A 25,486-nucleotide genomic window follows, 5' to 3' on the forward strand; every position below is an offset into this window, starting at 1 on the left:
CAGGAGTTCACCCCCAACTACTTTCGTCCCTTCCCTCAGTCCCTCACTCTCCCTCCTCCCTTCTTTCCCCTACCTTCCTTTCTACTTCTTTTTTCAACTTTGGAGCACGGCTTTCTGGCAACCTTAAATACTACAGTTGCGCAACTGGCATGTCTGGAGTCACAGCAAAGATTTCCCCACTTATATTTTGTTCAAGGTATTCACCGCAAATGACAGGTATATAGTAAACGCTGAAAGGGAGGCTAGGTGTTATCAATGATACCCAATCACTCGGTGTCAAGGTCCTGGTGCTATTCTTGTGCGCTCAATGGGACGAAAGATTCTGGGCCTTGGGTAGGAGACTTGAGGATGCAGATCTGGTGTTGCCTTCCAGCACCAGAGTTCCGGGACCCAACAGGAACAGAAGTATTCCCCAGCGGAGGGCCTAGCCCAGGCACTGCGGTGCGCTCCGCCTCTCCGTAGCGCCGTCACTGCCTCGTTGCAGGACAACCCCCACCCCCACCCCCACCCCGCCGCGCCCCTGGAAGGATCTGGGTCGAGCTGAGTCTCTGAGGAGAGATGTAAGGGCTAGAAATCACCAGAACAAAGCTCGGCCTGGGGGTGCATCCGTTGGGTATCCCTGTACTTTCTTCAGGAGCGGGTCTCCACGCTGTGCTAGCGGATCCCAGGCACCCTGCCTGCAGTGGCCATCCTCTCTTTGCACCCTCGCTTCTCCGCCAGTGAGGTCAAGAGGAGTAGCAGGCTTTGTCCTCCCTCCACGGGGTAAGGGGCGTGGAAAACATAGGCGGCCTGGTTGTGAGCCAAGGCAAGGGGATTCTTTTTCCCCCTGCCGCCCCCCCCGCCCCCCGCTATTGTTATTATTGGTGATATACTCATTCATCGCGGCCTCCCCTCCCAGCTCTCAAGCTGTCACTGCCTGCGTGCCACCAGCCTCTCCAGCCCCTAGCACGTAGGAAGCAGCCCCCTACAGGCCTGCGCGCTCCCCCTCCTGGCGAGCCTTTTCTTCCGGCTGGGAGTGAGGGAGCAGGCCGGGAGGAGGTTAGAAGAAGGCTTTAGATCTGGTCTTGATCAGTGGGGACTAGGGACGCTTGGCACTGGGTTGGCCACCGCAGGACAGTAGTGGGAACCCGGCACAGTAGCGCTGCAGCAGTTGCACTTGCGAGGTCCCTGCTCTCCCGGTTCTCCTCCACCTGCACCTTTGTCACCTTCAGGGTGCTTCGGAGCCTCAAAGAGGGGGCAGTGGGAACTCTCCTGGCTCCTCAGAGCCTGAACTCCAAGAGGGCATCATGTGCTGCATGAATCTCATACTCACAGGTAGGCCTCCCAGGTCTGGTCTGATAGTCTAGGCAAGGGCGCTGATAGAAAAGGGGGGCGGGGAGGGGGGGCACCTGGCTGCTGTCTTAGCAGCTCTCATCAATCCTCAGCAAAACACTTTTCTGGGTCTCGGTTGCTTTCTGTGCAGAATATTGATTATATTGTATGTGATATGTGGAAGGCTTTACTGAGATTTTATAGGATGTCTAGCTCTCTACTGAATGTGATACTTCAGCATGTAGACACGAAAGGCACATAAATGGAAAAGAATAAACTCAGGTAATCGATAACGGTTTTGCAAACAGTATGTTTATTTGACAGAATTGTTCATTCCAAAGACTTTCATAAGTCATTCCTCTAGTGCTGTCCTAGAAGCTTGGGGTTTATATTGCTTATGAGATACTGTGAATAAATTGAGTGGTATTCTGCAAGTCCTAATATGTTAATCAAAACGAGGGAGAACAATTTCAATAATGCCTAGTGCATTGTAGGCACCTAAAAATGTTTGTTAGACCTGGCTTCTACAAAGACTAGGCCTGGAGATACAATTTCCAGGAAAACTAGACTTTCAGGAGTTAATCATTTGTACACACACACACACACACACACACACACACACACACACGTTTAGAAAGCTTAATCATATTCTAGAAAGAAAAGTTCCTCAATATGGATAGGGTATCTGGCCTGGTTAGAACAGCAAAAAAGAGTTCTTCAGAAAGTGACATGAGAATGAATAATTAGTAAGGGGCTACAGGAAGACAACATTCAGAAAACCAAAAAGTAATGTGGAAGGACAGAAGAAGGTAGGTAGGGTAAGGAGTTGATCTTTTGCTTCAATAGCTGAGGGCCTTAGGCAGAAAATTTCTATGAGCATATATATGTAGCAGACTTTACTATTTGATGTCTATGCAGGGATCAGACTAGAAAGAACAGCTCAAAGGGTGGGTGGCATAAAGTTATAAGCATAAAGATAAAAGCAGATATAAACCCCAGATACAGTGCTGGGCAATCAATCAGCCTTCATAACGCCATTTTCCCTGAGACTACCATTGCATCTTGCTAGAATAATCTATGCCTGTAATGGTCTTGTTTCCAGTAATTGTGGCTTTCTTCATTTTAAGAGAGCAGGCTCTGAGTGAAGTCCTATGGATACCATAGCAGAAACCCTTCAGAGTTTAACTGCAAAGGGTGGAGATGTAGATCAGTCACGGTATGCAAAGAAGTAGAGTGCCAGCATGGATTCTGAGTCATTCTCTTTCATTTTCTGTGAATATCTTCTGATATTTCATAATTTTCTACAATATAGTTTGTGTTATCAAACCTATAAATATATGTATTTTCAGAGATATTCACATAAAACAGTGGTTCAAATGAGGAAATGTTGATATCTTTCATTTTCATTGACAACTATGTAAAATCTTCAGGTAGATGGCAGGTTTGTTTGTTTTTTTAAGATAAAATGAGAGCAAAGGGATTATTTTTATTCAGTGACCATTGCTTAAAGCATACAATCCAAAACCAGATGGTTGCATGTTTTATAAATCACGTGTTTTACTCTTAACAGCTTCATCTTCTAACAATTTCCATTGTATTTTTTCATTCATAAATAAAGCTGTTTCCCTTGGTAATGTTATTTGTTTAGCTTTGGTTATTTTAGCTAGGGTCTTGCCCGGTGTGTACTGGGCTAGATCAGAAGTAGCTATGTAGTTTAGTCTAGAGTAGATCTTGCAGCAGCTCTCTTGTATCTGCATCTTGAGTCTTGGAATTACAGAAATGGGCTACCACATTCTATTTTGACCATACTTTTTTTTCTTTCCGTATGTTCCAAATGAGCATAAAATCATCAAATTCTGGTACACTGTACTAGGCCCATAGGCAAAATTGTATTCAAGGTGAGCAAGGCAGTGATGGCAAGGTAAGGTTAATGTCAGGTTGTGATCTACAAAAGGTAGAGCCTGGGGTGCCTGGGATGTACTGAATCAAGCTTCCCCACTGCCCCAGCTGACCATCTGTTGTTTCCCATCGTTCCACACCCAACCACAGACACATTAGACCCCTCTACCACACAGCTTTTAAAGAAGAACTCGAGCATCACAGACAGGAAGTGGGTAATGGAGAAGTGAAGAAACTCAGTGCTCAGAGCAAAGAAAGCAGTGTGGTCTGCAAACCTCATGCAATGTACATCCCTTTGAGTCTTCTTCCACTGTCACCATCACACCGCACACAGAATGAGGAAAAAGGAGAAAGCTCAGACACTACTTGTACACACACTAAGACCTTTTTTCCAAACAGTATTCGAAAGGAAAGCACCGCAGATGCCACCTTTGGTGACAATGTACTCGCATCCTGTGAGCCACTGTTAACTGAAGATGAGAAAAAAGCCGACGTGAAGTTGTGACAAGGTACATCTCATAAGGGGAGCTCACTCTGCGCAGATAGGAGTTCCTTCTTAGGAGTGTTTCCCCTTAGATTCCATAATGGTGAAAGTGCCTTCACCCCTTTCGTTCAGAAGATACTGGAGATTCCGGTTTATCATCACATTTGTTCGTTAGAGACTTAGACAGGCTTGTGCCATTCAATACTTTTATAATGGTTATTAAACAAATCATAATCTGTGATTATTTTCATTTCTGATGAGGAGATAGATTAATAATGGATGGGTTTAGTCTCTTCTCTCATGCACTGCGTGGTCACTGGAGCCTGGAAAGGCAGATCTCGCCCTGCATTTGGTGGTTGGTGAAGGTGCTTTGAACTGTGGAAGCCTGGCTCTAGAGGTTTCAGAGAAGAATTTTAATATGTAGCCAAGATGATACTTGTGTGATATTTTGGTGAAGAATGTGGCTGCTTTTTTGCCCTTGTCTGAAGAATCTACCTGAGGCTAAGGTGAAGAGATTTAGATTAATTCCTTTGTTAAAGGAAATCTCAAAACATCCTGCTATAAATTCTGTTGAGTGGTTCCTAAACTTCTCTCTTATAAAGAGTGTTTTAATAAAAAGAAGCAAGCTGAGAAAGGAATAATATAAAATATATGGTTGAAGTATTAAAAGGGGCACCAGGAAGTGAAATGAAGCAGAATCCTGTGTTCATGGATATTAAATTGAATTAATGGGGTGGTGACCTTGAGGCAAGTGTCCATCCAGCTAAATTTAGGTCCAGGCCTTGGTAGTATACAAGCCTTTAATCCCAGGAGTCAAGACAAGCAGGTCTCTGAGTTTAAGGCCAGCCTAGGACAGAGCAAGTTCTAGGTGAAGAAAAGCTTAAGTGTAAGCATGGTGGCATATACCTTTAATTTCAGGAGACATCTCTGAGTTCAAAATCAATCTACAGAACAAGTTCCAGGACAGCCAAGCTTATGAGTTGGAAAACAGAAAGCTGGTAATAGAATATGGGGGGCAAAGGGGCCCATGTTCCAATCCCAGCATGCAGCAGAACTCAGCTGCTTTGACCACGTGGCTCTGGCTTTAGAGTCCAGAATAGAAGGGACTACTGGAACAATTGATGCTGGTTAGCTGGAGCTAAGACATTAGTGATGATTAAGAAGAGACCGGTATCACTGAGGTGTAATCTGGAGTTTTCTGAGACCACAAAGAAGCTATGTTCCAGAGATAGCCAACCTCGTGCTGCAGCTGGACTTGGTAGTGTGTAAGAACCACCCAAGTTGTACTGGTTTTGAAGGTATGGAGGAGTCATGGAGAGCAGCTGAGGCTGCTGTGAGAGGCCATGGGAAGCCACTGGTGAAGGTGCAGCATTAGTTGTAGTTGATGACCCAGGACTGAAGGAGTCATGCAAAGAAGTTGAGGCTTGACTCCATGAAGAAAGCCTATGAGAGGCTAATGGTGAATCCTAGTTGCAGTGGAAGACCCCAGGATATTGGAGATGCCACTACCATGGGGATGAGCACCAAGAACAGCAGCAGCAGTGGAGTAGAGTCAACCAGAGCCTAGAGTGCTACAGAGAGCAGACCTGGAGATATGACCCAAGCCCTTTGAAGGAGTCCAGAAGATCATGTGTGGATCCCAGACATTGGAAAGAGAAGCTGTAATGTTGAAGTGACCTTGGATACCCTAAGATGTTCGAGATTCCAGAGCTGTGGAATACCTGTCAAGGAAAGCTGCTAACAGGGAGTGGAATCACCCAGGAGAAAAAACCTTGTTGCAGTCAGTAAAGATGAAAAGGGAGTAGAGATATGAAAACAGCTTTGACATAGACGTGGAGATGCAGAGTTTGGATTTTGCCCAGCTGGTGTCCTGTCTTGTTTTGGGGATTACAGTTAAGTGATTGGATGAATGTCAGAAGAGACTTTGACCTTTGGACTTCCTGTCTTGTTTTGGGGATTACAGTTAAGTGATTGGATGAATGTCAGAAGAGACTTTGACCTTTGGACTTTTAACATTGTTGAGACTGCTATAGACTATGGGGACTTTGGAAGTTGGAGTAAGTGTCGTTTTTTATTATGCTATGTTTAGGTATGGCCCTATAGACTCATATGTTTGAACAAGCCTATGGGGGTCCATGGAGTGGAATGTAGTGGTTTGAGTATTCCTAGCTCAGGGAGTGGCACTATTAGGAGGTGTGGTCTTGTTGGAGTAACTCTGTCACTGTGGGTGTGGGCTTTAATACCCTAGTCCTAGCTGCCTGGAAGCCAGTCTTCTCCTAGCAGCTTTCAGATGAAGATGTAGAACTCTCAGCTCCTCCTGCACCATGCCTGCCTAGATGCTGCTATGCTCTTGCCTTGATCATAATGCATTGAAACTTGGAACCTGTAAGCCAGCCTCATTTAAATGTCATCTTTTTAACAGTTTCCTTTGTTATGGTGTCTGTTCGCAGCAGTAAAATCATAAGACACACGCTATAAATCACTCATTACAATGTATAATGTACAAAAAGCTCATCTTGTTGAACCTTTCAATAAGGTGTATTGTGCTTTGTAGACTTTTCCCTTCTGGAGATCCTAGACGGTTAAGGGACCAGCTCCTTTGTGATTGGCATGTTTCCAAAGTCCATTCATGTTGTATCATGACCAGTAGTTCTTTTTATTGCAAAGTAGAATTTTACCAAATGCATGTGGCACTTTTATCCATAATTCAGTTGCTAGGCTTTGGGTTGTTTCCACTTTTTGCCATTCATGGGCATGGTTTAATGTTTTCTAGATGTATCTAGAACAGAATTTTCCATATTACATTGGAAGTGTTGAAATGTATGAAAACTGCTCTGTAACCCTATATCATTTTATATCCTTGAAAGCAGCTTATGAAGGATCTGATTTGCCACACATTTTCTAATGCTCTTTGTTATCGATGTCTTTTTTTTTTTTTTAAGATAGGGTTTCTCTGTGTAGCCCTGGCTGTCCTAGAACTCACTCTGTAGACCAGGCTGGCCTCGAACTCAGAGATCTGCTTGCCTCTGCCTCCCAAGTGCTGGTATTAAAGGCATGTGCCACCACTGCCCAGCTTTATGTCTTTTTATTATAGACATCTTGGTGGGTATGAGTTGGCAAACCAGAGGTTTGGATTGTGTTTCCATAGCAACTAATGATGATGAATTTCTTTTCATGCACTCATTGTTCATCTCTGTAGTATCTTTACAGATGTTGACTTCCCCTTTTAACTAGCTTATGTATATTTTCTCCTTATAATTTGTTTTAAACTAATTTTTGTGTATATGTGTTTATGTGTGTATGTGGTGTGTGTGTTTATGTGTGTATGTGGTGTGTGTGTTTATGTGTGTATGTGGTGTGTGTGTTTATGTGTGTATGTGGTGTGTGTGTTTATGTGTGTATGTGGTGTGTGTGTTTATGTGTGTATGTGGTGTGTGTGTTCCTGCCTCTCCTTACCCAGAGCTGGCATTATGGTTTATACAGCTTCTTATTGATCTATTTTTTTGTTTGTTTGTTTTCTTTTCTTTCTTTTTCTTTTTTTTTTTCTGAGACAGGGTTTCTCTGTATAGCCCTGGCTGTCCTGGAACTCACTTTGTAGACCAGGCTGGCCCCAAACTCAAAAATCCGCCTGCCTCTGCCTCCCGAGTGCTGGGATTAAAGGTGTACACCACCACGTCCGGCTTGATCTATTTTTTAATGTGGGTGCTGGAGATCCAGCTCAGATCCTCATATTTGCATGACACACCCTTAACCAACTAAGCCATATTCCCCATCCGCAAGCTCATCTTTAATGTAAGATAGATGGTTAGTAATCGTAACTCAGGATGTATGGTCATAAAATCTATATGCATTGAGTGCAGGTATATGAATCATACTCACAGTAATGTTTATTGCCATTCATCATGCCTGCTGGATAGTCAACCATTTGTCTTCTCTGTCTTTTCTTAGGATCCCATTTGTCAACTCTCAAGCTTTTTTAGAATCCTGTGAACATTTGCCAAAGGTGTTTTTTTTTTTTTTTTTTTTTTTTTTTTAAAGAGAGGGTTGCGGCTTCTTCCTAGGAACAGAGACATCTGCATTTGCTCTCATGCCTAACGCCACTGAAGCTGGAAAAGCCACTGATCCTGGACATGGTGAGCACACATCTGAGAACAAGTCACCAGAAGAGGGTCTACAAGGTGCTGTACCATCTTTCTACACAAGTGCCTCAGAAGCACCCATAGCGCCCAGAGGAGATGGGCATTACCCATCAAGTTGTCCAGTGACTCACACTCGAGAGAAAATTTATGCCATCTGCTCAGATTACGCCTTCCTCAACCAGGCAACATCAGTCTACAAAACTCCTAGCCTAGCCCGCTCTGCTTGCCTCCCTGATAACACCTCTCTTTCTGCTGGAAATACTACAAGATATATTGGAATTTCAACTAGTACATCAGAAATAATCTATAATGAAGAAAATAACTTGGAAAACTTATCCACTGGCATGGGCAAGCTACCTCTTGCATGGGAAATTGATAAATCTGAATTTGATGGGGTGACTACAAATTTGATACATAAGTCAGGTAAGAAGGAGCTATGAAGTTTACAAGTAACAACAATCAGAAACAAATGCTATCTATTGCTAAGTCTTCCAATGAAATGTTTTCTGTTGCTAAGCCAGCAGCGTCAGTGCCATCTTATCTGTCATTGCAGTTTTTGGTTTTGTTTTGTTTCTTTCTTAAGTAACCCTAGACATAGTTAGTCCCTGACTGTGTTGCCCATGGAAACTTCTAATACCATATGTGCATTTGAGCAGCTTTGAAAATCAAAAAGAATGAAATATAAGTATTAAAGATAAGAATACAGTAGCTTTGAAAAGGCTACTGACATAACCAGAATATTACCATTATCTTATAGTTTTGCAGAGATGTGATAATATTTTCTTTTTTTAAAAATTTTTAATATTTTTATTACATATTTTCCTCAATTACATTTCCAATGCTATCCCAAAAGTCCCCCATAGCGCCCCCCACTTCCCTACCCACCCATTCCCATTCTTTTGGCCCTGGCATTCCCCTATATTGGGGCATATAAAGTTTGCAAGTCCAATGGGCCTCTCTTTCCATTGATGGCCGACTAGGTCATCTTTCGATACATATGCAGCTAGAGACAAGAGCTCCGGGGTTCTGGTTAGTACATCATGTTGTTCCAACAATAGGGTTGCAGATCCCTTTAGCTCCTTGGGTACTTTCTCTAGCTTCTCCATTGGGAGCCCTGTGATACATCCAATAGCTGACTGTGAACATCCACTCCTGTGTTTGCTAGGCCCCGGCATCGTCTCACAAGAGACAGCTATATTTGGGTTCTTTCAGCAAAATCTTGCTAGTGTATGCAATGGTGTCAGCGTTTAGAAGCTGATTATGGGAAGGATCCCTGGATACGGCAGTCTCTAAATGGTCCATCCTTTCATCACAGCTACGAATTTTGTCTCTGTAACTCCTTCCCTGGGTGTTTTGTTCCCAATTCTAAGAAGGTGCACAGTGTCCACACTTTGGTCTTCATTCTTCTTGAGTTTCATGCGTTTAGCAAATTATATCTTATATCTTGGGTATCCTAAGTTTTGGGCTAATATCCACTTATCAGTGAATACATATTGTGTGAGTTCTTTTGTGATTGTGTTACTTCACTTAAGATGATGCCCTCCAGGTCCATCCATTTGGCTAGGAATTTCATAAATTCATTCTTTTTAATAGCTGAGTAGTACTCCATTGTGTAAATGTACCATAAGTTCTGTATCCATTCCTCTGTTGAGGGACATCTGGGTTCTTTCCAGCTTCTGGCTATTATAAATAGGGCTGCTATGAACATAGTGGAGCATGTGTCCTTTTTACCGGTTGGGACATCTTCTGGATATATGCCCAGGAGAGGTATTGCTGGATCCTCCGGTAGTACTATGTCCAATTTTCTGAGGAACCGCCAGACTGATTTCCAGAGTGGTTGTACAAGCTTGCAATCCCACCAACAATGGAGGAGTGTTCCTCTTTCTCCACATCCTCGCCAGCATCTGCTGTCACCTGAATTTTTGATCTTAGCCATTCTGACTGGTGTGAGGTGGAATCTCAGGGTTGTTTTGATTTGCATTTCCCTGATGATTAAGGATGTTGAACATTTTTTCAGGTGCTTCTCTGCCATTCGGTATTCCTCAGGTGAGAATTCTTTGTTCAGTTCTGAGCCCCATTTTTTAATGGGGTTATTTGACTTTCTGGAGTCCACCTTCTTGAGTTCTTTATATATATTGGATATTAGTCCCTTATCTGATTTAGGATAGGTGAAGATCCTTTCCCAATCTATTGGTGGTTTTTTTGTCTTATTGATGGTGTCTTTAGCCTTGCAGAAGCTTTGTAGTTTCATGAGGTCCCACTTGTCAATTCTTGATCTTACAGCACAAGCCATTACTGTTCTATTCAGGAATTTTTCCCCTGTGCCCATATCTTCAAGGCTTTTCCCCACTTTCTCCTCTATAAGTTTCAGTGTCTCTGGTTTTATGTGAAGTTCCTTGATCCACTTAGACTTGACCTTAGTACAAGGAGATAGGAATGGATCGATTCGCATTCTTCTACATGTTAACAACCAGTTGTGCCAGCACCATTTGTTGAAAATGCTGTCTTTCTTCCACTGGATGTTTTTAGCTCCCTTGTCGAAGATCAAGTGACCGTAGGTGTGTGGGTTCATTTCTGGGTCTTCAATTCTATTCCATTGGTCTATTTGTCTGTCACTATACCAGTACCATGCAGTTTTTATCACAATTGCTCTGTAGTAGAGCTTTAGGTCCGGCATGGTGATTCCACCAGAGGTTCTTTTATCCTTGAGAAGAGTTTTTGCTATCCTAGGTTTTTTGTTATTCCAGATGAATTTGCAGATTGCACTTTCTAATTCGTTGAAGAATTGATTTGGAATTTTGATGGGGATTGCATTGAATCTGTAGATTGCTTTTGGCAAGATAGCCATTTTTACAATGTTGATCCTGCCAATCCATGAGCATGGGAGATCTTTCCATCTTCTGAGATCTTCTATAATTTCTTTCTTCAGAGACTTGAAGTTTTTATTATACAGATCTTTCACTTCCTTAGTTAGAGTCACGCCAAGATATTTTATATTATTTGTGACTATTGAGAAGGGTGTTGTTTCCCTAATTTCTTTCTCAGCCTGTTTATTCTTTGTGTAGAGAAAGGCCATTGATTTGTTTGAGTTAATTTTATATCCAGCTACTTCACCGAAGCTGTTTATCAGGCTTAGGAGTTCTTTGGTGGAATTTTTAGGGTCACTTATATATACTATCATATCATCTGCAAAGAGTGATATTTTGAATTCATCTTTTCCAATTTGTATCCCTTTGATCTCCTTTTGTTGTCGAATTGCTCTGGCTAGGACTTCAAGTACAATGTTGAATAGGTATGGAGAAAGTGGACAGCCTTGTCTAGTCCCTGATTTTAGAGGGATTGCTTCAAGCTTCTCACCATTTACTTTGATGTTGGCTACTGGTTTGCTGTAGATTGCTTTTATCATGTTTAGGTATGGGCCTTGAATTCCTGATCTTTCCAAGACTTTTATCATGAATGGGTGTTGGATCTTGTCAAATGCTTTTTCCGCATCTAACGAGATGACCATGTGGTTTTTGTCTTTGAGTTTGTTTATATACTGGATTACGTTGATGGATTTCCGTATATTGAACCATCCCTGTGATAATATTTTCTAATTCAGGAGGTATGAAGACATTTTTGTTTTGAAAAAATTTGAATTAAAAAAGAACATTCATTTTGATCAAAGTCTTGATTTTATTTAAAGCTACAATTATGTAGCTCTCTTTTCTAAACCATATTCTAAAGTCCATTTTATTTCTCATGTTATTTTAACCTGCTCTAAGAGTCTAGCTCTGGACTTGGATACAATCTTGATAGGAAATACCGTTTCTGATGGTTCAAATTGTTTTTAATTCTCTTCCTGCTTTCTCTCTAGAGAAGAGTACTATTCTAGAAACACAGGTATTACTTTGAGACATTTGCAGATACCATTTTCAGAATGCTTGGCCAGTCCTCTAATTCTGTTGTAACTTCTGGCATGGGTGTTAGTTTATCTGAACATTTCTTGTATTACTTCTTTGTTCTGTAGGCAATGTAAAGAAACAATTTTCCAAGAAGAAAACATCAGATAAAAAATGGCGGCATCAGAGGGAGTGTCTCCACTATTCTCCTCTTGATGATGTTAAACAACGCAAAGTGTTAGACCTTAGGCGATGGTATGTGGCCATGTCAGTTTTTACTTTTTCCAATCTTAAAAATATGTAATTTTACATTAATTTTGCTGAGTATAGGTTAATAAATTATATTAATTACAAACACTGTTAGTTCCAAAATCATGTCTAGATACTTTAGGTATAGCTCCGATTTTGGAAGTAGTATAGTTTAGCTCAGCCTGGCTGTCAGTCTCGTTCAGTGCTCCCTCTTAATGGTAAGCTACATTGGCTGATACTTAAAGTCGGAATAGTCATTCACCTGGTTGTTCTTTGTTGACTAATTCTGTAGAAGTGATTGTTAGCTTACAGCTATTTTAATTATTGCCATGCCTAGTAAAATTAACAATATTTCCTGTATGTATACTTTTCAGACGAAATTGACACTCTCTAGATTGTTCTAAACGTTCATCATATACGTGCTTGTTTGTCATGGCCCATGAGTTTCAATTTAGAGTTTCCAGCTTTCTTTCTTTGTCTCCGTCTTTCCCTGGAGGATTTGTGTTTTCCTTTTAGGTCCCCAGTGACAATTCTGTTCTGGGAATTTCTGTCCAGGGGTTCATGGGATGTGCTTTAGTCTGAGAAGAATCTCTGAACCTCTTGACAAAAGGAGAGCAGTTTGCTTTCTTCTCCAGTGTTTCAGAAGCCACAAAGGATGCTGGGCCTACTCAAATGAGAATTCACATAGAAATTTGAGTCGTTGGTATCAACATTTCTTGGTTTGAATAAGACATACTTTAGTAGGTTGCTAGCCATAATGTAGCTCATCTTGATAAAACATGATTTTTACGTTCATGCATTTTTTTATGTGTTTAATAGGTAGGAGATACTTTAAACAAAAAATGAGTTACACTGCATTGAAGTTTGTATTATGGCCACATTTTAAATCACCCATAAGCTCTATATTTCTGTTCTGCATGTTTTGTATTCATTCAAGTGAAGAATACTGTTTGATTTCCCAGGTACTGCATAAGCCGACCACAGTACAAGACTTCATGTGGTATCTCCTCATTGATTTCTTGTTGGAATTTCTTATACAGCATAATGGGAGCTGGGAAGTAAGTATGGCAGCTTACTGCTAACACCAAACTCCATCTTTGAAAGTAGTCTGAAGGAAACTGAGTATGGTGATGCACACCTTTAATCCCAGCACTCAGGAGGCAGAGTGAGGCAGATCACCGTGAGCTGGAAATCAGGCTGGTCTACAGAATAGATTCTAAGACATCTAGGGCTACATAGAGACCCTGTCTAATTTTAAGGAACCTGTTTTATAATAGAAAGTCTGAGAGTTGACTTTATACAAACTGAGAAAAATTGTGTGTATTGTTATAAGCCTTTCAGGTTAAAATATTTGCATGTATTCTTTTCAAGAAAATAAATGAAAAATATTGCTAAAATGTTTCTAAGCTAAACCTATATATTACTAACACTGGGGCATATTTTATTTGCATATGACTGGAACTGTGAAATGAAAGGAATGTTTCTTTTATAGTCTCCCACCTATTACCCAAGAAGAGGCATTACATATTTTGGGCTTTCAACCCCCATTTGAAGATATTAGGTTTGGCCCTTTCACTGGAAATACAACACTCATGAGGTACGGAGCTGCCACTTAGGGACAACACCTTCCTTTTATTCTGTGAAGTGATAACTGTGTAGTGTTTGGGGACAGTACAAGATAGACTTTGCTGCTGGGTCACAGGCTCCCTAAGATATGCCATGTGTGGGCTGTGCTTGGGTTTCTGTACAATTAGGACAGTAGCCTGTGTTATGAAACTATTGCTATGAGCAAATCTTCTTCTTAATTTCAGATGGTTTAGACAAATTAATGACCACTTTCATGTGAAAGGATGCTCTTACGTTCTATATAAGCCCCATGGGAAGAACAAAACAGCTGGAGAAACTGGTAGGTGAAAATACACACAAACACAAACACAAACACAAACACAAACACACACACACACACACACACACACACACACACACCAAACTTTCAGGTTGAGTACATTGCAAAAATTGGCCACATTGTTTCCTGGGATATCAAATTAACTTTTAATAGTTTGATGTTTTCTTACCTCTTTAAGAGGAAATCCATGATAGTAATATATAGGGCACTTTCAGTATTCAGTTCCATTTTCACCCCTTCTGATATTTCTATGTAGATGTTAGAAATTTAAAGCATATTTATAAACACTGCTCTTAACACATTGTTTGTATGGTTTAGGACTTGTTATATTTGTGTGTGCATGTGTGTGTGTGTTCACTTCTAGGAAAAAGCATGGAATTTACAGTTTGTTTTAAAACAAAGTGAAAGCACTTGAGGACATGTGATGCTGGACTGGCATCAAGTGAATACACAGAACAGCAGGGTAATAAACTGGGAAGTGACAACACTCTGTTGTGAAAAAGTCTTGGTTTTAACAGACACATTAATGAAGTTGAACTTAAGGATTATTTGTTATCTATTAGTTGAATTATTTGTATTGTTTAATGATTTCAACTTATAAATGGTCACAATAAACTTTGAAATTTATGGGGCAGGCTGCTGTAAGGTCCTGCTGTTAAAGAAGAAACTTTTCTGACTATCCTGGAAATGGGAGACTTTATTTAAGGTTGTTACAGTGGGGTGCTGTGGTAAGGATTAACGATTAACCTCAGCTTCAAAGGTGATAAAGGCGGATGTAAAAACAGATGGATAATTGATGCGAAAGAATACAGGGTATTGAGAAACTATAGGTAGTAATGCAAATTTGACAACATTCTCAAAGTGTAAAAATATAAAACAATTAATAAAATGTAACAACAAAAGGGCTCCTGAGTGTTAGCTTAGGATTAGTATTCAGAAATTTTATGATTGGTTTTTTTTGATCAACTGTGCTGTCCAGTATGTTTTGGAGCATAATTTGTTAGAGATTTTAGTGTATGGATCTTTAGAACAACAGTACTTGGTTTACTTTCTAATGGTCCTGGTTCCTCCAGTTCTTCCTGAGTTATTTATACAATGAGTAGATGGATATGAATGCTGTTATCCAGTTTCCTAACGGACTAGGATATGTTAGGCTGCTTGGCACCGGCAGGCACACTCTGATTTCGTTTACCTCTGTTTAAACATCCTTAAAGATATGCACAGTCATTTACTTATAGAATGGAATAAAGTGTTTTCCTTTACAAGGTTTAAAATGACCTATATGCATATGTTCCTGCTTTGACTTTGCTCAATTGACTGGGATTCAGGACACACCAGCCAAATGCCTCCCTAAGTTGCTTTGGTCATGGTTTTCATCACAGCAATAGAAACACTAAGACAATTGTCTTTCTACACCTGCATCACACAGATCAAAGGCATCAGCTCTGCAGTCAAGGCTGACCTTGAAGTCACAGAAATCCACCTGCCTTGGCCTCCTGAGTTCTGGCCTTAAGGTATGTGCCACTACTGCTGGCAAGAATCTCTTTTATTGTGTATGTCTGGGATGGCAGGCATATTGACTCAATGTCTGTGGTCCAAGCACTGAGGAGGCTAAGACAGCAGGATTGCTCAGTTATCTGAGAAAGCTTCTCATTGATTAATTTAAATTTAAAGACATTTCAGGAGTTTTTCTATGGCAATGGTGGTAATAGTCATCTTTTACAATGTTTGCGTCTACAGAGTAAAGTTAACTGAATCCACCATCTGGAATCTATTTACAGTCATGCTCTTTTATGGAAATTAAAGACTGTTCTGAATTTATTCCTAAAAATTCTTTATCTAAACTGTCAAGGTAGGGGGGTCAGTTTTTAAGATGTGAAGGAATACAACTCAATCCTGGGGAGTAGCTAATCATTACTGGTCTTTGTGAAGTAGAGATTTTAGTAGAGAGGACTCCCTGTCTGTGTTGATCTACTTAGAAGTGAAAGCTTATGTGGAATGCCTTGATAGAACTTCAGAGTAGAGACCAGACACATTAACTTATGTATAGGCAGAGCTCCCACCCCAAACCCTTGTGAGGCAGTCAGGTTGCCTCTGTGGAGCTGCTGCACACACTGACTAACAGATCTCGGTGGTCACCAGCTACTTCAGTGGTCAGAAAATCGATCGCTGTGAACATACCATGCAGGCTTTCAGCTTGCTTTTTTTAGGGTTCCCAGTTTTAATGGACTACTTGTTAATGAATAATTTAAGTTCTTCCAGGAATGGAAGTTAATGAAATCTCAGTTAATGGCTTTGAGTACTGAGTGCTGATAAAATTGTGTTTCTTATGCTAATACTTTGGAAATCATTTGACAGCTATTACAGTGATGGGCAACAGATGAGGAGAAACAGTTGTGTAACTCCAGCCTTGACTGCAGAGCTGATGCCTTTGTTCTGTGTGATGCAGGTGTAGAAAGACAATTGTCTTAGTGTTCCTATTGCTGTGATGAAAACCATGACCAAAGCAACTTAGGGAGGCATTTGGCTGGTGTGTCCTGAATCCCAGTCCATTGAGCAAAGTCAAAGCAGGAACTCGACAGGGTAGGAACCTGGAGGCAGGACCTGATGTAGAGACCATAGAGAAATGCTGCTTACTGGCCTGCTCCACATGGGTTGCTCAGACCACTTTTTAATGGAATCCAGAACCAGTAGCTCAGGGATGGCACTGCCCACAATAGGCTGAGTCCTCCCACATCAATTACTAATTAAGAAAATGTTCTACAGGCTCCCCTACAGCCAAATCTTATGAAAGTATTTTCTAAATCAATGTTTCCTCCTTTCAAATGGCTGTAGCTTGTGGGAGTTGACATAAAAACGAGTCAATACAATGATAATATTTGCTATGTGGCAGGTGTGAGTCTTATTGTGTGGCAGGTACACTTAAGTGCATGCATGTGTGTGTGTGTATGAGTGTGTGTGTGTATGCATGCACACCATTGTTGTAGTTTGTTGTTATTTAAGGTTTGTGTTTATTCATATGCATTAATAAACTTTAAGTTGCATGTAGATGTTTCATCCAGACATTAGAATGTCTATAATTTAACCTAATTTAAGGTCCTTTTGTAATTCTTTTGTAGACTTAGTTTATATGTGAGAGTTTATAGACACATGTTTCACTTGGGCATGCTCATTCAGACGCTGGTAGTGAGGGATGTCCACAACAGAGAAGCTAAGACTGTGATTGTGCAATTACTGGGTTTTACACAATCATTGAATATCTTAGACAACTTGGTATATTTTTAGAAAGTTCTGATAAGCAAGGACATTTGTTTTACTACTGAGTTTATCTAAAATTAAAAGTAAATTAATTCATGTTTTTGACCACATTGGTAGCTTCTCATTCCCTCCATGAAACTCAGAATTTCAGTGTATTCCAAATTCTGTCTTTTAGTCCTTAACTAGTCCTCTGCATTAAATGTGGACATTGCTTTGTGTTCCTCAGTTTGTCTGGTTTTGTCTTTGTAGCTCCAGGGGCCTTATCAAAGTTGACCCGAGGATTGAAAGATGAGTCACTGGCTTATATCTATCATTGCCAAAATCATTATTTCTGTCCAATTGGCTTTGAAGCAACCCCTGTGAAAGCTAATAAAGCATTCAGGTAAGATTTCTATACTTGATAAAGGCACAGCACTAGGAAAATTTGATGTACAAAGTAATTTTGGGAATTAAACAAATTCTAGTCTCTTAGAAATTGGGAAGCTTGGTAATGTGTTTTATTCAAACCAAGTGTGCATATGTTTTGCAGGACTGATTGCACTTCAGAGCTGTTGCTCAGTCATTGTTAGAAAAAGCCATCTGATGTACTTTTATGATTATTATACACAGATGCAGGGGCCTTCCCATGTTATTCCCTGTGTCCTCTCCATTGCCATACATGTCCTTGTGTCAAGAGTGCTACAACTAAGTACGTTAAAAAGCACCATCTATGCTCATAGTGAAGAACTAAGGAATTGTTAGGATTTTTCTCCAAGGGAGCTCAGGACCAGTTTCATCTCTAATCTTCTTGGTTATATTTGCCTCTTGCTTTTCTTAATCCAGTTTCTGTCTTTTTGAACAACATGCTTTTACATACACATACACTGCTGTCTCTTTGAAGGAGATGCTTATGAGAGCAGCTGAGAGGTTGCTGAGTTTGAATGTTATTCTCTTTACCAAGTTCCTCATAAGGGACCTGAAAACAGAGGTTAGTTTTAAGAACAGGTGGCATGACTGTCTTACCCCACTGATCTGCTGGTTGATTCACCCTTGGATTGCTGAGACTAGTGATTAGGGAGGATGAAAAGACTGGGAGGCTCTTGGAAGTTATCTCTTCAGTGAAGGCCCAGATTCTGGCTAGAGAACAAGGCTTGGCCTTTAGGACTGGAGGTCATGAATCCCTGGAGCCCCACTCAGAGGTCCTTGGATGTGGTGCCTAAGGGAACCTGAAACAGAGGAGCAGAAGTTGGAGAGCTTAGGAGGGTGAACACTACTTGTGTATGAGGAGCAAGAATAGAACTGCTTTCTCTCCAACTCCTGACATGCTCTGTTCACTTTCTGGAGTGAGGGGCACTTTTGCACTTCTTTGATAGTTCCAACCTCTGCCTTTACCTTCCTCAGATACCTATCAAATGTAAAGCATGCATTGACATCTGCTGCTCTGCTCCTTTAATAGTTAGGCTTCTCCAGTGAATGCCTGTGCCTATGAACCATCTGATTTTTTTTTCATAAAAATTATGTAAATCTCCAGGCTCCTCTCCAGACTTGAATTAGAGTTTCTGGGGATGGGACCGGAACATTGTGTGTTTAAAATCATCATCATCTCCTCTGATCCAAGGCGGTGATATGTTAAAATGCTTATAACCCTAGATTTTGAATATGGAAGTAATAAAGCTCAAACCTAATTCAAGGATTTCTAGAATGGGACCAAACCTAAGTGCTCATATCCATCCTAGATTAACAAAGCCATCTTTGAGTATCAGTGTATTTTAGTTCAAAGAGCATTCTCTGGGGAGTGAATGCCATTTATCAAGCTGATTGTGAATGTATTTTCTTTTTAGCAGGGGGCCCCTCTCTTCACAAGAAGTAGAATACTGGATTTTAATTGGAGAGTCAAGTAGAAAACATCCTGCCATTCACTGTAAAAGGTATGTTTTAGTGGCCTTTATGTTTTCTTTAATTGAGGTAATAGTTCCTTCACCGAAAGAACAGATCAAAATTGTGTAACTAGATGCATGTAGATAAATGTGCACACTTGTGTGGTCATTACTCTGTACAGTCTTGCCACAGAAAGTTCTGCTGCATTCTAGTTCTCTGCAACCCCACAGCTAGCCAGTTATGTTTCCCATTACCACAGAAGTCATGTTCTCTCTCTCTCTCTCTCTCTGCTTTCCAATATAAGTAACGATTTTTTTCTCTAAAAAAATTAGAATTGGTTCATTTCTGCTAAAAGTCCTGATGCATATTTGATTAAAATAAAATGTTTAGGACTAGTGTGGTGGCTTACCAGATACAGGTGCTTGCATGCAGGCCTGATGATCTGAGTTAGATCCCAGGAGTCAACATGGTAGAATGAGAGAACCAATAGTTCTCTTCCAAACTCCAGAGATACAGAGTGGCATGTGCATGCACCTGCCTGTCCTCCCTCCCTCCCTCCTTGTTAGTCTCTTTTTCTCTCCCCTACTCTGTTTCCCCACACCTGCTGAGAGCTCCTGGCCCAGAGAGGGTAGAGACAGGGCATAGAGTAGGACTCTGGTGTGGCTTTAAAGACTGAGGATCTCCAGACATTCTAGCTCTCTAACGATACTAAAATGCTGGAGATACCTTCTAAAGTCCTAAAAGCTTTCTTGCGAATTCTGAGAGTAAAAAGCTGTTGGCTTAGGTGATTGACACCTGTAGCCTACAGTGGGGAATTAAGTAAAGTGGCCTTTGTTCTATCTCAGCAGGAACTGCACAGCTCTAACTTTCAGCCTGCTAGTAGAAGTCCCAGGAAGAAAAAGGGACTCTTTGAAAAGTGTTTATAGCATTTATTACTAAGTTGTAAAAAGTTACCTATGAAAGCTATCTAGGAGAATGGGGAATAGCAGAAAGATCCTAAGTGGGGGCAGGGAATAATTTTCCCTTTGGATCAATAAACTTCTATTGAACCAGAAGACAAGAATAATGCTCGCAAGAAGGAAAAACTTTACATAAGCAAATATGCATAAATGCACATGAATTCATATGCAGATTCACACATGCACATTTATACATATCCATTCAAACCAGTTAGATCCAGCTTGCATTCATTCCCACAATTACACACACACACATACACACACACACACACACACACACACACATCCATACTTACATATGCATTTGAAGCAAAAGACCAAGCACCAGTGCAGAAAGAACTCACTCATTCTGGATGAAAGATGAGCTCCAATCTTTATTGCATAGGGAGAGAAAAGGCTTCTACCATTTTAATGCCAAATTAATTAAACTCATGTTTGTAAGAAGAAAGCTTTATTCCTTTTAATAGTACTAAGCTTGCCTTTAAGACTAGACCTGTTCTGTTTCAGGCTAAGAAGCCTGCCTTCTTCTTCTGCTCTCTCTTAAGTTTTGTTTATATCTGACTAAAAAATGTTTTGTCTAAAAAGATTCTGCTCAGTTCAGTTCTGACTCTTCTCTTTGACCTCAGCACTTAAACACCTTTCAGAATACATGGTTACACGCTTAAAAGTTCACCCCAAGTTTGCACAAATTCAAATCATAAATAGAATAAGAAGTTTACGACAAAGAATGTTTACATGCATATCCATTAGGAGTAATTATCTGGCTAAACATTCATCACCTGTCACAGCTCTACAGGTTCACTGGAAGTTAAAAACTGTAACTAAGTTATTAGTGAAGGTTTGTATAGATAAACCCTGTCAATATTTTATCTTCTCCCCTACCACCTATAGTAAATTGTTAGTTCCCTTTTTATGACCGTAGTTAATGGTTTTACAACCTCTTGGAATGTGCTCTGGGTAGTAGAAAGTCTAGTCACTATCTAGAAGCAATTACCTGGTGACACAATGGAAGACTGGCAGAGTTCTCATTGCAGTTTTGACAATCAGAAGAGACCTAAGAGCAGTCCCACTATAAAAGAGCTTAAGAAATACTGATATAATTTTAGGAATTCTTATAGGATCATCATAAGAATTATTCTTATTTGTTTAAGAATAATTTATTTGTCTATATAGCATTACTACAAGACAGTACATCTTTGTAAATCTGCAGAAAGCTACTCAAAAGGGTGGGCTAATACCTAGTGATTGTTGTATATGTTTAATAATAACAGGAGAAATATATTAATAGCAGGAATCTTTCCTAAAATGATTTTCTCTTGGGCCTTGCCTATGGGGTCAAATCTGTCATGGATTACAATCCGAGGCAGGCCATCTCAGGAAGATCACCTGCTAGTTATTAGCTTGTCCTATGATGGCTCCTGACACATACCTTTGCTCTTTTTCACTATTGCCTGTGCATACACACATGCTGACACAATCTGAGAATTCATGGTGTAGTTAAGGGAGAACTGGCATCATAATGACATGGACTCTTACAAGCTAACATCACAGACTGTATCACCACATACTCAGAACTTTAATTTCCTTTAGCACTGATTTTGATTTTTCAAAAAAAAAAAAAAAAACACATAATGTCCTTTAAATGATTTTTCCTATTGTAAATTAATTTAAAAATTTCATTTTATGTTATTGCTGTAATATAAAGAAAAAGAACTCTATTTTACTATATAGACCTTGATTTTCACATCTTTGCCAAATTTACTTATTATTTGTATAAAACGTGCTTTGATTTTTCTCCACAAGCATTTTATTAGTATATTATTTATTAGTAATTCTGACAGAATGTGGCACATGGGTAAATGAAGCAAAAGGATCCTGTAAACCAAGGGGTTCAAGGCCAGCTTATATAACATACAAAACCATACCCCATTGCTGCCCCCCCATAAGAAAATAAATTGACTTGAGTATAATAGAAAGTGTAGCATGGCACTGCTTTAGCCTGCCAGGTATTATCTGGTATATTGACAGTAATTGGATAACCATAACTGTCACTTACACACAAAATTATTGTGGCAGCTTGCTCATGGAAAAAGCTTACTAAAGTGGTACTTTGAACCTGAAGAAAACTGTCCTTTTTCTTACTATAGATGGGCAGATATTGTCACTGATCTAAACACTCAAAATCCAGAATTCTTAGATATCCGACATCTAGAGAGGGGGCTGCAGTTCCGGAAAACAAAGAAGGTAAGACTACTACTACATTGGAAGTAACTTGTCGAATGACCAGATTGCAATGTTTTATTAATAATCTTGTCTTGGTAAATGACAGAAACCAAGTTCAAACTACCTTAGTCAGAAAGGTAAGATTATTTTAAGGATTCAGGCTAACTTTAAGCTTCCAGCTAAGGATAGTCATAAGGAAATGGCACCCAGCACTGCAGTATTGGTAGAATGGCTTTTGTAGGCTGTGTTGTACTAAGTGCTTTATCTGAATGTAAATTTCTTGAACAATAACGTTCAACTCTTTATTCTCAGGGGTAGATTGAGACTTAACATTCCTTGGTTGAGCTCTATAGTCTTGGCCCAAGTTGGGTAAATTATGGTCCCAAGACAGAGCCAGGTGTTCAAGCATGACTACAGAAGGAACCTTTCAGAAATAGATATAACAGAGATTGAGTAGGCAACCTTTTACTATAAAGGAAGCCGGGAGTGGTAGCGCATGCTTGTAATCTCAGCTCTTGGGTGAGAGGATTTTCATGCTATCTTAAGCTATTGAGATTATGTCTCTTTTTTTAATTTTTTTTTTTTTTTTTTGGTTTTTTTCGAGACAGGGTTTCTCTGTATAGCTCTGGCTGTCCTGGAACTCACTTTGTAGACCAGGCTGGCCTCGAACTCAGAAATCCGCCTGCCTCTGCCTCCCGAGTGCTGGGATTAAAGGCGTGCGCTCAAAAGCCTTGTGTAAACACACACACACACACTCGCATGTGGGAGGGAATAAGATAGGATTTTAGTAGAATGGAGGGGAGGAGACTACACACACAGCAGAAGAAAGGCTGATTTTGATTTGTGAGTCGGGAATATGAGGATATGACTATGCTGATTCTAGGCTGTGGAGGGGCATATGGGACACAAGAGCTCTGGTCCCTAAGGGCTTGGTTATAATGTCAAGGCAGCTGTGGGGAAAGGTGAGTATGTTAGAGTGCTCTGATAAGGCAGAGTAGTAGTGTTTTCAGACATGTGGAAGAATAACATCATCAAGGGAGTCAATAAGAACCCTAAAAACTTACAAACTTATTTTCTCTTTATTGTCTTCCTCTTTTTTCCCTTCTCAGGTTGGAGGAAATTTGCATTGCATCATCGCATTCCAGAGACTCAGTTGGCAGAGATTTGGCTTTTGGAACTTTCCATTTGGAACCATTACACAAGAATCACAACATCCCACACATGTCCCTGGAATTGCCAAATCTGAGAGTGAGGACAATATCTCTAAGAAGCAGCATGGGCGCCTGGGCAGGTCCTTCAGTGCAAGTTTCCATCAGGACTCAGCATGGAAGAATATGTCTAGCATCCACGAGAGAAGGAACAGTGGCTACCACAGCTTTAGAGATTATAATGGCAATGACTGACCATGCCAAAACTTAGCCACTGGGGTCACCCACACAGCTGTTATGTACAGGACTGCATTAGGACATCAGCTGGTTTTATTAAGTCTGTCAATAGGAACAGATTTTGTGGTACAAAATATACCCTGTAGTTCTTTAGTAAAAAAAAGCCTACATAGGATTACTATGGTTGGCTTCAAATATACAGGCAGGTAAGCACAGAATTCCGCCCTTCTAAAGTTAAAAGTAGTAAGCAATCTGGACAAAGGGTTTCACAAAATCCAATACAATCAAAATGGCTTCAAAGCAAAAACACAAATGCATTTAACAGCATCAAAACTTGAACTACTTAAGCATGAAGCGATTTATTGATACTTGATCCCTAGTCATTTATTACAATACTTTAATTCCTAAGGCATCATCTGTCCTTAAAAAATGGGGGCAGTCAAGGTGTAGTTTTTGCTCATGGTTAAAACTAATTTAAAATTATCTTTCTAGTCTAGTTGTTCTTTCAGTGCTAACAGTACCCACCTCCCATCGTTGCTTTCCTGAATAACTCTCAGGATTCTCCAAAAAGCAGCAGAAACTACTCCAGACACTGACCTTTTCTCTAGGTGCAGATGGGTGACTTAGGTCATTGATTCTGATATTCTTGACTTGGCATGTGGTTGTGAAATAGCTACAAGAAGAATATAGGTCTGGAGCGAAGTCTGATATTCTAGAACAAACCTTGTTTCAGGGATATAGTTAGAGAGCACTTGGCATCCAAAGTTTCTATATCCACGGTAACATGTGCTGTGACTTGTCTCTTCATGGAGTCATGTGTTAACAATAGCACTGACGACATGTTGGCAACGTCCAGCTCACTCTGAGGAAGACTTTGTATTTTCAACCCTGAGCCGTTTCCTTTTGTGAAACATCCAAGCAATTAGGTGTTTGAAGTGTGAGTTACATATTCTGGAAGTGTGAATTCAATACTTGAGCTCCTCTTCAGCGGCTGTTTTCCTTTTGCTGCCAAGGTGTGACTCATAGCCGTCTGTGATGCTGTTCTTTCACATCGTACGTTCATTCCAGGATTCAAATCAGTAACTTGGTGATTACAAGGTGCTGAGTATGTTGGAACCATTGCAATACACCTCAAAGGGAGGTTTCAGATTTTGACTTTTTAAAAAAAAATTTCATTTTTCTCTTGAATTTCATATCATCTATCCACTCATATATGTTTAGCCTACAGAATTACAAACTAGTCCTGTTTCTAAGGAGATTATTTAGCTTGACATGTAAAGGACTGAAAGATTTGTAGGTGTTGATTTTGTTACTTCACACTGGAACTTTGAAAATGTTTTCATCAAATAAAGTTTTGTTTTCTACTTTTAATCCTATGAATTTTAATGTCTATGTTTAAGTTAGCGTGTATTCTTGTAACTGTGTGAAGCATATGATAATTTGCTAATTCCATGTAATCAGTGTTATAAGAAACATCTTACAATTTTTATAATCACCGGAACAATGTGAAAAGGCAATAACTTCCATGCCATGCTTGCTAAGTTTCAAGTACTTGAGCACTGATTCTCTAATCCTTCACAACGTGATTTGGAAACTTTCTTATATTAATTTCAAAAAAAAAAAACAAGGTTGGAATTTTTGTGGTTCAAGCATATTTTCAATATAAACTGTTTTTAATAGTTCAATTGAGTATTTCAAAGCAATAGGTTTGAAGAGCTAAGAGAAAAGAATACAAATGCAAAATAAGATGTAAACCTTAAGAACGAAGTGACAGCTGGGAAAATAAGATGAGTTTATTCCCTGTACACTAATCATGTGCTTTATTGAAACCACTGACAGACATACGGCCACTTAAAACTTAAGCTTACAGATTTAAAAGTGACTCAGAGCACAGAATGTTTGAATTCAGTGGGAGGTTTTTTTTTTTTTTCAGGG

The 25,486-nt window shown here is 40.0% G+C and overlaps 1 protein-coding gene across 7 annotated transcripts; it reads left to right on the top strand.

Moving 5' to 3' along the window:
• Nucleotides 1-4: 4 nt before the first annotated feature.
• On the top strand, nucleotides 5-24,922 carry Bivm (basic, immunoglobulin-like variable motif containing). 7 transcript variants are annotated; one of them, XM_085836943.1, is made up of 12 exons: nucleotides 775-1,314; nucleotides 3,610-3,719; nucleotides 4,613-5,751; nucleotides 7,643-8,256; nucleotides 11,843-11,969; nucleotides 12,926-13,021; nucleotides 13,456-13,560; nucleotides 13,775-13,869; nucleotides 17,377-17,509; nucleotides 18,948-19,034; nucleotides 22,091-22,187; nucleotides 23,276-24,922. In XM_085836943.1, the coding sequence occupies exons 4-12, from the start codon at nucleotides 7,782-7,784 to the stop codon at nucleotides 23,567-23,569; spliced, it is 1,509 nt and encodes a 502-aa protein (XP_085693069.1). In that variant the 5' UTR covers nucleotides 775-1,314; nucleotides 3,610-3,719; nucleotides 4,613-5,751; nucleotides 7,643-7,781; the 3' UTR covers nucleotides 23,570-24,922. The 7 variants fall into 7 exon arrangements, with proteins under 7 accessions (XP_029332299.1, XP_085693073.1, XP_029332293.1 ...); XM_029476439.2 differs by lacking the exons at nucleotides 3,610-3,719; nucleotides 4,613-5,751 and adding an exon at nucleotides 5-216 and having other exon boundaries at nucleotides 1,212-1,314; XM_085836947.1 differs by lacking the exons at nucleotides 3,610-3,719; nucleotides 4,613-5,751 and adding an exon at nucleotides 5-196 and having other exon boundaries at nucleotides 1,212-1,314.
• The last annotated feature ends 564 nt before the right edge of the window (nucleotides 24,923-25,486 follow it).

The sequence above is a fragment of the Mus caroli genome, unplaced genomic scaffold (assembly GCF_978045245.1).
Source record: "Mus caroli unplaced genomic scaffold, Mus_caroli_1 scaffold_1, whole genome shotgun sequence".
NCBI classification, from domain to species: Eukaryota; Metazoa; Chordata; class Mammalia; order Rodentia; family Muridae; genus Mus; species Mus caroli.

Excerpts from the sequence above, each read along its gene's own strand:
- Bivm (XM_029476439.2), top strand. The coding sequence starts at position 7,782 with ATGCCTAACGCCACTGAAGCTGGAAAAGCCACTGATCCTGGACATGGT. Across the intron at positions 11,970-12,925 it reads GTGTTAGACCTTAGGCGATG|GTACTGCATAAGCCGACCAC; the intron begins GTATGTGGCCAT and ends TTGATTTCCCAG. Across the intron at positions 13,561-13,774 it reads GGAAATACAACACTCATGAG|ATGGTTTAGACAAATTAATG; the intron begins GTACGGAGCTGC and ends TCTTAATTTCAG.